The 14,317-nt window shown below is 41.5% G+C and overlaps 1 protein-coding gene across 2 annotated transcripts in view; it reads left to right on the top strand.

Annotated features, from left to right (window-relative positions):
* adam17a (ADAM metallopeptidase domain 17a) overlaps positions 1-14,317 on the top strand; it is a 57,837-nt gene that overhangs the window by 33,543 nt on the left and 9,977 nt on the right. For both annotated transcript variants that reach the window (XM_060934110.1, XM_060934109.1), the window contains exons 9-14: positions 3,822-3,966; positions 4,060-4,151; positions 4,258-4,410; positions 4,698-4,897; positions 5,464-5,567; positions 11,579-11,713. In XM_060934110.1, coding sequence (XP_060790093.1) covers positions 3,822-3,966; positions 4,060-4,151; positions 4,258-4,410; positions 4,698-4,897; positions 5,464-5,567; positions 11,579-11,713 — 829 coding nt within the window. The remainder of the gene's footprint in view (positions 1-3,821; positions 3,967-4,059; positions 4,152-4,257; positions 4,411-4,697; positions 4,898-5,463; positions 5,568-11,578; positions 11,714-14,317) is intronic.

The raw sequence follows: 14,317 nt of genomic DNA, 5'->3' as shown, positions 1-14,317 counted from the left end.
TGCGCCCGACGCCATGATTACACGCTTATCTCCTAGTGCAGTGGGTAGCGCTGACGTCACGGTCTTTTAAAAATGGCGACTCTTGTGCCGTTTAGCGTACCGACTATTATATTTACAATTACCAAGATATTTCGTTGTTTTCTAGTATATAAATTTGATAGAATACTTAAGAATACGTTACTTTGTCACATCAGCAACTGTATATATTATATTTGGTACCCCTTTAAGTTGGGGTTAGGCATTTAGTTGTGATGGTTAAGGTGAGGGTAAGTGGCTAGGGGAAATGCATTGTCAATGGGTGTTCCAATAAAGATAGAAGCTTTTTCTTTTCTTTTTTTTTGTGTGTGTGAGAGAGAGAATGGACTAATGTACTTTCCAGGGTGTTACTACGACATGAACGGTGTTCTATGGATAAGCTCTGGATCCACCAAGATCCTTACCAGGATAAAACATTTTATAAAAGTTTGAATGAATACATTTTCAGCTGTGCTGATGTAAAACCAAAAATAATTGGCCTATCTGCAGTAGTGGATAACACGTGTTGGCCACATCTAGAAACTTTATTTATTTATTTATTTATTATCCCCTGTGGGCGGCACGGTGGTGTAGTGGTTAGCACTGTTGCCTCACAGCAAGAAGGTCTGCGTTCAAGCCCCGTGGCCGGCGAGGGCCTTTCTGTGTGGAGTTTGCATGTTCTCCCCGTGTCCGCGTGGGTTTCCTCCGGGTGCTCCGGTTTCCCCCACAGTCCAAAGACATGCAGGTTAGGTTAACTGGTGACTCTAAATCAGTGTTTCGCAAAGTGTGGTCCGCGGACCACTGGTGGCCTGCGAGAGACCTCAAGTGGTCCGCGAGGTGATCTACAAATGTAGTCAGCGTTTTCAAGATAAGCTAGCGTATGCTTTGTAACGTTATTAGAAAGTTACATTTATCCAATCTTGTTTTTAACGGCAATCAAACGGGCCTGTAATTTCATCGTTATTATTATTATTATTATTATTATTATTATTATTTAAAAAGCGTTCTGCATCTGAATTTGCACCACATTAAACTTGTAGTGTGCACGTCTCTCGGCAACAGTCACCTCACAAATCTCTGCCTCGCAGGCAGACCTGAAAACAAGCAAACGAAAATTCTGAACATATAATAGGCAAATCCTAACTAGTTCGTGTTCGTGGCGATTTTTTTAATTTACTGAAAGTGAAACAACAAGGATGGAGAAGTGGCTGACAGGTTCAGTTAAGAGGAAGAAACCTGACACTACCGACACAAGCATCAATAAGGAGAAAATGCAAAGAAAAGAAGATTCAGTTAGCACTGAGTCCCCAACACAGGAAGAACAAGAAAAACAAGCTCGGCAGACTAAACCAACGGCAAAGGTGAAAAGAAAATAATACCACAATGAATATCTAAAGTTGGGATTTAAAGTTGGGGGGGGGGTTTGACAGGTGGTCCCTGAAGTTTTTTTTTTTTTTTTGGAACATAGTGGTCCTTGGTCTGAAAAAGTTTGAGAAACACTGCTTTAAATTGAGCGTAGGTGTGAATGTGAGTGTGAATGGTTGTCTGTGTCTATGTGTCAGCCCTGTGATGACCTGGCGACTTGTCCAGGGTGTACCCCGCCTTTCGCCCGTAGTCAGCTGGGATAGGCTCCAGCTTGCCTGCGACCCTGTAGAACAGGATAAAGCGGCTAGAGATAATGAGATGAGAATGAGATTATCCCCTGCTCAAACGAAGTTTGGCTTGGGATACAGAAACCGGTTCCATCCATCCGTCCGGTCACGTTTTCGTTTCTGGGCCATATCTTTTAAAACTACTGAAGATATCTTCATGAAACTTTTTGTATACAAATCAAGCAACATGTGAACTGGTGCCTTTTGCTATTTTGGATTTTTGAGAAGGAAAAAAAAAAAAGTGTTTTTCAAATTTTTACAAGAAAAAAATAGATTTTGACTTCATTTCTAAGAGCAATGTTTGTTTCCGGAGCATATATCCAAAACCTATTCATGATACAGATTTGAAACTTGGTATACATGTTAACAAGGCGATGTAGATGTGCCTTTTAGAAACGGGTTCCATCCGGCTGTCCATCCATCCGGTCACATGTTTGTTTCTGGGCCATATCTTTTAAACTACTGAAGATATCTTCATGAAACTTTGTATACGTATCAAGCAACATGTGAACTGGTGCCTTTTTGCTATTTTAGATTTTTGAGTTTCCAGAGCATAAATCCAAAACTATTCACGATACAGATTTGAAACTTGGTATACATGTTAACAAGGCGATGTAGATGTGCCTTTTAGAAACGGGTTCCATCCGGCTGTCCATCCATCCGGTCACATGTTTGTTTCTGGGCCATATCTTTTAAACTACTGAAGATATCTTCATGAAACTTTGTATACGTATCAAGCAACATGTGAACTGGTGCCTTTTTGCTATTTTAGATTTTTGAGTTTCCAGAGCATAAATCCAAAACTATTCACGATACAGATTTGAAACTTGGTATACATGTTAACAAGGTGATGTAGATGTGTAGCCTGGCAAGCCAGACTAAATGTGAATATTTAGTCTGGCCTCGATCTGTAGACATTTCTGAAGGGTGTAGGAGGAACAAACCGCTGTCTTTCAAACTGTCTCTGTGCGTATAGGCCAACGCTCTGACCAATCGGCGCAACAGTGACGTAGTCAGAGCGACAGAAAGCAGTGGGGGAGACCTTGAAATAAATAATTTTTCAAAATGCGTATTAATTAATAAACAGGTTCTAGATATTAAGAAGTTTGGAGATAATGACCATAAGTTTGGAGTCTGTACCACATACTTAACATGCACTCATTTTTTTTCAAGGGTTTGCTTAAACTGTTTTTGAGAGTTTTTATTTAGTGGTGTTTGGTGAAATAATTTCCCTTAAATTTAAAATAACGGGAAAATAATAAACAATCAAAAAGTAATGTTTCAAAGCTGTTTATTAATTCTTCGTACTGCACAAACTAGCCCCATCCTTTTGGCTACGAGCGGAGCCAGCTGGTAGATCAGACTTTTGCCATAGCCGGTCGGCAAAACAGCGAAAACGTCCTTGAAAAGGAATGAGCGGAGAGCCTCTTCCTGCTCATGTTTCAATGAAAACTCCAAGTCTAATTCTTCTAAAACTGATTCCAAAGCGGAGTCAAACGCGCGCTGTTCACTAACCGTAGCCATTTTTCCTGTTGTACTTTCTCCAGCGTCGCGCAGCTTTGTCGTCACTCCTGCAAAAGCCCGCCCAAAGAATCCAAACAAAAACCTTGCGTTGTGATTGGCGGGCACGATTTGATGCCCGGGGTGTTTTTGTTTATATGGTGCGAGGCTAGACCCACTCGCTAGGCAAAAATATTTTTGGCCGCTAGGCGGCTGGGTCTAGTTTACTAGGCTAGTAGATGTGCCTTTTCATACTAAGAAATTTGAGAAATTTTAATTTTTCATGTTTCCATGGAAACAATTTCAGACTTGGTCTCTCAGGTTAGGTTTTGTTTCCGGAGCAGAACTTGAAAACTGAGTGGTATGGTCTTGAAAGTTGGTATATGTGTTGATTTAAGTAATGTACATGTGCCTTTTGATACTAAGAACTGTGAGAAATTAATTTTTAGCCCACCTGGACCAAAGGTCCGGTGGGTTTATGCCATGGGCTGCTGAGGTCGGTGTAAAGAGGTAGGGTTGGTTTCCTGCAGCAGAACTTAAAAACAAAAATGTGACCAATAATATCTTGGTATATAGGGCGGGGGATATAGATGACTGTCTTGTTTTATTTATTTATTTTTGATTTATATTTTTTCCTCCTGACTGTGTTCTCAGCAATTCAGTTTGGACATAGCAGACAACGCCTCAGCTGTGTGCCTGGCTCACCTCTTTACCTATCAGGACTTTGATGAAGGCACTCTTGGTCTTGCATATGTAGCTTCCTCCAGAGACCAGGCCTTGGGAGGACTCTGCTCAAAACGTATGGCTGTGTTTCAGATTCACAAGCTAAAATACACCTTCTCAAACACAGGCAGAGGTTTACGGCTGAAGTTGTCCTTTGTCCTTGTTACAGCTTACTATCCAGCTCCTTCAGTGAAGAAAGCCAGCTACCTGAACACAGGCTTAACCAGCACTAAGAATTATGGCAAGACCATTCTTACCAAGGTTTGTGTGTAAAGGCTTAACATCTGACCACATGCGAGTTAGTTTTTTTTTTTTTTTTGTTCATTCATATATTCACTTTTTTTTTGTATTAATTATTAACATGCAGGAAGCAGATCTGGTGACCACTCACGAGCTTGGACACAACTTCGGAGCAGAGCACGACCCAGACAACATTGCCTACTGTGCCCCAAGTGACGAGCAAGGAGGCAAGTTTGTGATGTACCCCATCGCTGTGAGTGGAGACCATCCAAACAACAAGGTACAATCTACAGTGTCCTCGATGGCTATTTCACTCAGTTTATCACATCGATTACCATTAATGTAAAACAGTTAAGAGTAAATACTTTGCTAGCATTACTGACAATTAAGATGCGGTTTAAAAAAAAAAAAGTAACATTTACACAATCGCCATCCCTTCACCTGCCTGTAACTATATTAACAAAACATTCCCAAAGGTTTAGTGGCATTTATTTGTTGGTTTATAAATGAGGTTTCTGGCATACCGTAATTTTGTGCACCGTGTCCTCGCATCTCGGTTTATTCCAGCGGTTCTCCAACTGCAGTAAAGCCTCAGTGAGCCGGACTCTGAGGGTCAAGGCTCCACAGTGCTTCAAGGTACGCACCAGCAACTTGTGTGGCAACTCTCGCGTGGAAGAAGGAGAGGAGTGCGACTCCGGTCTCCTCCATCGCAACGATGACCCCTGCTGTACAGCCGACTGCAAGCTGAAGAAGGGCAAGCAGTGCAGGTGTGTTGTGAGGAAAAGCAGATTAATTTGACAGTTACAGATCAATCTGGTAAAATTGGGGGACTTTGAAGAAACCTGGATTGTATTTGATGATTGTGAGGGTAGGGGTGGGTGGTGCAAGAAAAAAAAAAAAAAGATTCTGATGCATGGTATCGAGATGTGTAGTTTTGCTGACAAACTGCCAGCAATACAGTCGTGTTGCATTAAGAGTCCTGTTTGATGATTTATGTAACTTCTACAAAAATAAATCTAAACTGATTTGATTTAAAAAATGTTTTACAGGAAAGCATATTGTGACAGTTTAGCGTATCAATGTTGTATTGTCCAGCCTTTTGATGAGAGATGCATCTGACCTGTTAATTTCCTATAAAATTATCAATATGCATAGATATTATGATTCGCCTGTTTATGCAACAACTTTCACTTCTCCTTGATCTATCCTCTTGGGGGGTGCCCCCCCCCCCCCCCCCCCCCCCCCCCCCCCCCCCCCCAACCCAGTGTTTTTTCATTTGGGGTCATTTCTCACCCCCTTTTTTTAAAACTCTGTTTTTCTTTCTGTACGTTAGTGACAGGAACAGTCCATGCTGCTACAAGTGCATGTACCAAGAAGCTAATAAGATCTGTCAGGAGTCCATCAACGCCACGTGTAAAGCTAGCTCATCATGCACAGGTGAATCAGAATCTCCTTATTATCCAGAGCTATAAGGTACGCAGGCAAAACACAATATAAAACACAAACCCACATCTTTATATAATGTACAACCTTACACAAGGGTGCATTTTTGCTCCTGTTGCATCACTTGGAACAGTAACGAGGAGCAACACGTTTCTAGGTTTTTTTTTGTTCTCCCCCAGTTTCGGTCACCTGTCAGTTTGCACCCACCACCCAGGTCTCCCCTATCATAAAACGGGGGAGGGTGAAGGTTAACACGGTCTTCCTCTGAGACACGTGAAGTTCGAAAACATGTAGCTTGCTAACTGCTGCTCATGCTGTGTGACACAGCAGCATAACACACTCAGTAGAAAATGCTGTCTGCCCTGTTCTGCATACAGTAGCTCGCTGGCACCCAGAGAACACGGCTAATTTTGTTCCCTTGGGTCCCAGCTATGAGTGGGTGTGGCATCATCAGGATTCACACATTTTGTTTACATTGAAATACAGTAACTCTCCCACTGCTATACACCTATCTTCACTGAGCCTGGCAGGCATTCTATTTACATGTCAGTTGGCTCCCAAAATCAAGTCAAGTTTGTTTGTATAGCGCTTTTAACAATAGACATTGTCCCAAAGCAGCCTTACAGAATCTGAATGACCCAAGACATGAGCCAATTTTATCCCTAATCTATTCCCAATGAGCAAGCCCGTGGCGACGGTGGCAAGGAAACACTCCCCCAGACGACACGAGGAAGAAACGTCGAGAGGAAAAAGTAAAGTAAAAAAGTAAAGTAACTTTATTGGTCTCCCTAGGGAGAAATTTAGCTTAGAGTCAGGGAACATTGCTGCATCAAGAAAGGGACACAAACACACATCTAATTAACTTAAAGAACATATGTGCAATCCGGCATTTTTGCTCCAGGTGAACTGTGCAAATTAAAAATCCTAACATTGATACATACAAACAATTCAAACAAGTACCATTCATACATACATACATACAAACGTACCTACCTAACATCCACTCAAGTAATATCCATACATCCAATCAATAACATCTATACATTCCTAGATATCTCACAAAAATTAATACCATTCCTACAGTCATATATATATATAAATTACATTCATACATTTCCATACATGTACAAAAGAACCATAGTTCTAAATAACCTGTGCAAAATAGCCAAAGAAAGATAACACGTTCTAGTCTTCCATCTATGCATACCTACACCATCCATTTATTAGCCCACATACATTCACCTCTTTCGATTACGTTCATTATGTCATATATTAAATATAGTTAGTTTTTTCTTTTTTTATCAGACACCTAGTTTTTAGGTTTGTTTACCTGACATGTTTCGACGTACGACTGTCGTCTTCCTCAGAGTGTCACCGGATGTTGTTGGTGATGCATCTTTTATCAGCTGATGTTTCCGAAGGCGTGGCCTTCCTGTCTGGTTTGACAGGTCGGTCACGCCTTCTACTGTCTGTTCGTCCCCTGCAAGATGGCACTCCAGGTACTGTATGGGAGAGCATGTATGCTCCCTCATCCCGGTTGATGGTCCTCGGGCTTCGCTTACGGATCTCCATGGCACAGAAGATAATAAACATCAGTGCTGGATCAGGGAGGCCATGGAGATCCGTAAGCGAAGCCCGAGGACCATCAACCGGGATGAGGGAGCATACATGCTCTCCCATACCTGGAGTGCCATCTTGCAGGGGACGAACAGACAGTAGAAGGCGTGACCAACCTGTCAAACCAGACAGGAAGGCCACGCCTTCGGAAACATCAGCTGATAAAAGATGCATCACCAACAACATCCGGTGACATTCTGAGGAAGACGACAGTCGTACGTCGAAATATGTCAGGTAAACAAACCTAAAAACTAGGTGTCTGATAAAAAAAGAAAAAACTAACTATACATTCACCTCTGATCATTCAGAAACTTAATTGAAAGAGGGATGAATGAATGTATGAACCAGACCCAAAAGGGAACCAATCCTCACCTGGACAACAGACAACATGATTATAACATTAACAGTTTTAACATGAAGTCAGTTTCGTTGATGTTCTAGCTCTTCATAAATGGAAACTTGAGTGCAAAACTGTTCATGACAACCGCAGTCCCAAAGTTAGCAAGCCAACTGTAGTCCTCAGCCACAAAAGCATTACTGTAAGAGTCCAGAGCGTCTTCCAAGTGTGACTTTCAGCTGTCCGTATGGGGCCGTCCTCCACAGGAGCGATGTGATGACACTCCAACCAGGCATAGGGCATCAGGATGGATCAGGCAGGTCCGAGGAGCAGAAGAGGTCAGCATCTCAATCCCAGGATTGACATGTAACTCAGAGGGACAGATTGGGGGGGGGGGGGGAGAAGAGAGAGAAAACACAGGTTGTTAGGTATGCCCAGTGTCACCTGAATAAGTAGCAGGGATGAGAGTTTTCCGCTTTTCGGCAGATTTCCACTTTTTCTGAGTAAAAAAAAACAACCTTTTTATATTATGCCAAATCTGTTGAGAAATTTTTTAAATTAATTTCGGGGGGTTGGGGCATGTTCCTTCATGTTATTCAAACTTAACTCCAACGATGTTTACACATTATTTCTAAGTTGCCATCTTTAGTCTTGTTTAATCTCGTTGAATGTGATGTAAAATTCGTGTTATCTACATTGTTATTGGTCAAAACATCGCTGTCGAGACCATAATGGCCAATCAGAACAGTTTTTACAAAGATGCCCACATCCGTTTTCTTTTATCAAAACTTACACGTTCGTGAGCTGCATATCAAAAATACGCTCCTCTAATCGGCGTGTTTTCTCAAGATGACGAATACTATTGACAAGCGAGATGAAGCGAAGGTGCGTGAAATTGATGCTGGTGTATATATTAAAAAAAAAAGTTTAGCAAAGCAAGAGAGGAGTGTGTGAGAGAGCAGAAGAGAGCTTGGTTAGAGCATGTAAAAACACAGGAGGCGCTGGCTAATGAAGGAAAAAGGAAAAGAGAGGACTGATGAGCTTTTGGCTTTGGCCAAGAAGCTGAAGAAGAGTTCTAAATGATCTAATGACAATTTGTTTCAAAAATAACTGGGAACTGTAAATAACTTTTAACTGTAAAAAGTGTGAATAGATATGTGCTGTTCCTTTTGAAGAAAACATACAAGTGATGTGGACAATAAGATAAAGACAGTCCCCATAAAATATATGCATTTGTTTGATTCAATACATTGAATATATGATAATTTTAATTATAGCTGACAGTGTTGATAGCTGTATAACTTTAAAGTTTAAATAGACATTGTGAAGAAATTAGTGCTGTCAAAAATGTCGCATTATTAACGCGTTAACTTGACTCAATTTTAACGGCGATAATTTTTTTATTGTGAGATTAACGCTCTGTGACATGATGTAGGTTTTTCATAAGCTTTTGAAACTGCCAGGAACTTGGAACAGCGACTTTGCTTAGAAAACCGATAGCAGCTAGACTGTAATGCCCCGCACAGCCAGAGTCCTCTGCACCCCCCCCCAAAGAACCAGCGCGGGCAGGGCGTGCTAGTAGAGATGGGATTTATGGCTCTTTGATGGGATCCGCATCTTTGTGATCCGTTCTTTGAAAAGAGCCGTTCAAAAGACTGGCTAATTTGGCTGTTTTTAAATATTCATTCAGTTTTAAGAAGACAGCGTCTAAAGAAGCCAGATCCCTCTGAACTGTAAACTCAATGCTATCCCAGAAATCCTTCCTGTAATATGCAAATTTGGCCGCCTCTGATTGGACAGCGCGACGCATCAACAGGCAGAAAGTGTAAAAGTACAAAATGTGTTAAGTGAGCTGAAACAGTAAAGATCAGATTCAATGCAATATTTATCAACGAACAACAGAGATTAAAAAAAAAAAGATGTATAATTCAACAGTAGATTATTTCACTCATGGTTCTCTTGCTAGCCTCGCGCCGGTGCTCGGCTTAGGTTTCACTTTGCAGTGGTTGTGTCAAGACGTGTTATGCTTTGCAATAAAAAAAAAAACCATTGGTACAAAGCAAGCCCATGCACTTTTTTATGCTGATAAGAGAATTACAATGGTTTTTTTATGTGACAAAAATGTGCGATTAAATTGCGATTAATCGCGAGTTAACTATGACTGTCGCGACATTAATTGCGATTAAATATTTTAATCGCTTGACAGCACTAGAAGAAATCATATACAAGTAATGTGGACATTAGGAAAAGGTCAGTCTCAATAAGATATATAAATGTTTTTATTTAATTAAATATATTGAATATATGAATTTGAATTATTAATGGAACTGTAAATAACTATGGATTTTAATGGACATTTTTTAGAAAAACAAGTGATGTTGACAATGAGTAATAACCAGTCCCCATAAAATGTACATATTATTTTTGAATTAATGCAATACACATTGATTTTGATACATATTGTTCTATATAAGTGTTTTTATTTCAATAAGTATGAAAATAGGCATCAGGTGTTTTAATTAACTACAGCTCAGATTGCAGGAAATAGGGTGTGTAAGGTCTCATTTTGAAAAAAATTTCACGGGGGGTGTCCCCCTGGACCCCCCTTATTACTTCGGCGCCCTCAGGACATTTTGCAGATTTTCTGCTTTTTTCATCAGGACCCACTCTCATCCCTGAAGTAGGTACAGTATACATTTTGCGCTGAGCACAAGCAGGGACTCCGGCGAAACTATGACAGCATAACTAAAAGGGGAGAGCCAGAAGGTAACCCAGGCATGAGGGAGCCCCGGGACATAAAGCAGCCAGCCGCTACACCGTGAGCAAGCGAGTGGGGGACGGACAGCATCCATACATCCCAGTTTACCAAAACACACTGTCTGAGGACCCTCCAGATCTACACCTTTACCTCATAAACACCATTAATGAAAGGCTTGACTAAACAGATACGTTTTCAGCCTAGACTTAAACACTGAGACTGTGTCTGATTCCCGAACACTACTTGGAAGGCTGTTTCATAACTGTGGAGCTTTGTAAGAAAAGGCTCTGCCCCCTGATGTAGCCTTCACTATAGCCTAGGTCACAACCAGACGTACGATTTTTTGGCCATGCGGTTTTTGGCGTTTCCCAAATCGCTGCGGTTTTTTTTGTTCGTGGAGAAAGACGCACGTTGGCCGTAAGTTTGTCTTGCAACCTGAAAAAAACGTAAGCGCCCGTAGAGTTTGTTTGACATGACAAAGAACCTCTGCGGCCCAAAAATCAGCACGTCACATGCGCGCCCTCTGTGTGTTTCTTGCGTTTTTTGCACGTAGACTGGCCGTAGGAGCACGTACGGCTGGTTGTGACCGAGGCTTATACAAGGTACCAACAGATAGCCTGCACCTTTTGATCCAAGTAGGCGTGGTGGGTCATAAAGGACCAGAAGTTCGCTAAGGTACTGTGGTGCAAGACCATTCAGTGCTTTGAAGATCAATAGTAGTATTTTATAATCAATACGAAATTTGATTGGGAGCCAATGCTCCCATTCATAAAATCATGTTTACATTTTTCATTCTGGGTCACCGGGCAAATGGAGAAATAAATGGGGTCATGTGTAAAAGCGGGCGGCACGGTGGTGTAGTGGTTAGCGCTGTCGCCTCACAGCAAGAAGGTCTGGGTTCGAGCCCCGTGGCCGGCGAGGGCCTTTCTGTGTGGAGTTTGCATGTTCTCCCCGTGTCCGTGTGGGTTTCCTCCGGGTGCTCCGGTTTCCCCCACAGTCCAAAGACATGCAGGTTAGGTTAACTGGTGACTCTAAATTGACCGTAGGTGTGAATGTGAGTGTGAATGGTTGTCTGTGTCTATGTGTCAGCCCTGTGATGACCTGGCGACTTGTCCAGGGTGTACCCCGCCTTTCGCCCGTAGTCAGCTGGGATAGGCTCCAGCTTGCCTGCGACCCTGTAGAAGGATAAAGCGGCTAGAGATAATGAGCTGAGATGTGTAAAAGCATTTTTGTCTTTAGTTCTCATCTTGGATGGACACCACTAACTTTGAGGGATTTTTCTCTCTCCTGTAGGCAAAAGCAGCGACTGTCCAACTCCTGGAAATCTGTCTGATGACACAGAGTGTGTGGATAGAGGCCAGTGTCGCGGAGGCGAGTGTGTTCCTTTCTGTGAGGCCACACAGAACCTTCGCTCCTGTGCGTGCAATGGTGAGTACAGATGAAGTTCACACTAGTCTCAGCTGGTACTCTATCTCAGACGCACTGATCCAATCACAGTGGGGTTCGTATTTGAGGGTTAAGTAAGGGGTTCCAGTGTCACTGGAGGATTGGAAGTGTTGATAGCCTTCTATTAAGTCTAGTGTCACACAGTAGACCATAGACAGGTTTTCAAGTGTATTTTAAATCTAGTGTTGGACCCATGACCTCTGTGAAGAGGATCTTCAGTTGCGTGAATTGGGTTTCGTTTACTGTCTCTGCAGAGCTGGGGTGTGCAAATGATGCCAAATGGACTTCGTGGGTTTTTGGCGACCCGGAGCCTTGGCCACCGTAAATTATTATTTTAAGTTTCAGATTTATAATTTAAGATATGGGTGGGGGTTTTTTGTTTGTTTGTTTGGGGATTTTTGGTAACATTTGACTGTTTTATCATGTCCATAAAGTGCATAAGGTAAGCAACAACTAAAAACCAAAGGAATATTCCTTGCACTGATATCAGTCTAATGGGAAGCGTGAGTTTCTATTTCTTGATGCATCTTTTCAGCGTCAGGAGTTGCATTTGAAAGGGCAAGTCTCCTTTAGATTCACACCCAGTTTCTCGGTGTGAATTGGGAACCCAAATTGGATTTAACCCAGCTTTGTATATGGCATATATAAGGCCTTTTCCCCCCCCCCTCCTTATTTACGGTCATGCTTAAATCCATCATCACTACATGTTTCAGCATGTTTTTGTGTTTTAATTGACTTCTATTTTGCTACCAAGTTTCTCGGTTTTATCAAGCAACTATCAGTGGTAGCTGGATGGACTAAAACAGGGGTTTTCAAAGTGTAGGAGAGTCAGCCCCCCCTCGGAGAGCAAATAAACAACAGCGCCCCCCCTTACAATTTTTGTTGTTGCTATACTTAAAGGAACAGTCCAGCGTACTTCCATAATGAAATATGCTCTTATCTGAATTGAGACGAGCTGCTCCGTACCTCTCCGAGCTTTGCGCGACCTCCCAGTCAGTCAGACGCGCTGTCACTCCTGTTAGCAATGTAGCTAGGCTCAGTATGGCCAATGGTATTTTTTGGGGCTGTAGTTAGATGCGACCAAACTCTTCCGCGTCTTTCCTGTTTACATAGGTTTATATGACCAGTGACATGAAAAGTTCAGTTACACAAATTGAAACGTAGCGATTTTCTATGCTATGGAAAGTGCGCACTATAATGACAGGCGTACTAACACCTTCTGCGCGCTTCGGCAGCGCATTGATACGGAGCTCAGATATCAATGCGCTGCCGAAGCGCGCAGAAGGTGTTAGTACGCCTGTCATTATAGTGCGGGCTTTCCATAGCATAGAAAATCGCTACGTTTCAATTTGTGTAACTGAACTTGTTTCATATCACTGGTCATATAAACCTATGTAAACAGGAAAGACGCGGAAGAGTTTGGTCGCATCTAACTACAGCCCCAAAAAATACCATTGGCCATGCTGAGCCTAGCTACATTGCTAACAGGAGTGACAGCGCGTCTGACTGACTGGGAGGTCGCGCAAAGCTCGGAGAGGTACGGAGCAGCTCGTCTCAATTCAGATAAGAGCATATTTCATTATGGAAGTACGGTGGACTGTTCCTTTAATGTTCCATTCGTATTTTTAAAAAATGGTTGTTGTACACATGTCTTTTTCACATTTTAAACATCTGTGCTTTTTAGAACATCTTGTTTTACACATTTTAAACATCTCATAGCATCGTTAGCTAGCACCTCTTGGCAGACAACACACTGTGGCAGTGGAGCATCTTCAGATCCAGTCCATGAAAATCCAAACTTTAAATAATCGTGGTCATACTTCCTTCTTTTTTCAGTCCCCCCAGGATTCCGTGGGCCTTTTTTGTGATTGTTGCGGGCTAAAATGTCTGATATTGCGGGGGGTTTTCCAAAAAATTGCAATGACAGTTGTGGTGTTTTTTAGGTTTTTGTTGCGATTACATTGCGGAAGGAAGTGAAAGTTGCGAGAAATTGTTGCGATTTTCTCTTTTTGTGATTAAAATTGAGTGATATGTTAAATATTAAGTTATTACTGAAAAACTATTGATTAAAAAAACAGACACTGAGAAATGGTCCTATAAACAACTTTACCAATATAAAAGATTAGCAGGACTACAAAAATGCAGAAAAATAGGCTTTACTCATCCAAATGCACCTGTTGGTTCAAAAGTTAAAGTGCAGAGAACCTCACAGCACAACATGAAGTTACCTTAAAATATAATATAAATGCCTCAGCTTTCATGTAAGAAAAAAAAAACTATTAATACTAGTACTGTGTGCAGGCAGTCTCTCCTGAAGACTAAATTAAACAAGAATTATAAACTAATAAAATAAATGGCTCAGGCTTCATAGAAGAAAAAAAAACAATTTGAACAGAATCTCACAGTATGATGCTGAAGCTGCCTAAACAGTGGAAAATAAAATACCATTTTGGCAAAAATGTTGGCATCTATTAATTTCTTGTATTAAGTAAAAAAAATAATAATAATGTAAAGTGCACACAGTCCTTCACTGTAAACATAGCACACTTTCTTTTTTTTTTTTAAAGATATTTTTTTTGGGCCTTT

This window comes from Neoarius graeffei, chromosome 11 (genome assembly GCF_027579695.1).
Source record: "Neoarius graeffei isolate fNeoGra1 chromosome 11, fNeoGra1.pri, whole genome shotgun sequence".
NCBI classification, from domain to species: domain Eukaryota; kingdom Metazoa; phylum Chordata; class Actinopteri; order Siluriformes; family Ariidae; genus Neoarius; species Neoarius graeffei.
Note: the sequence above shows the minus strand (reverse complement) of the source record. Positions and strands in the feature narration are given on the sequence as shown.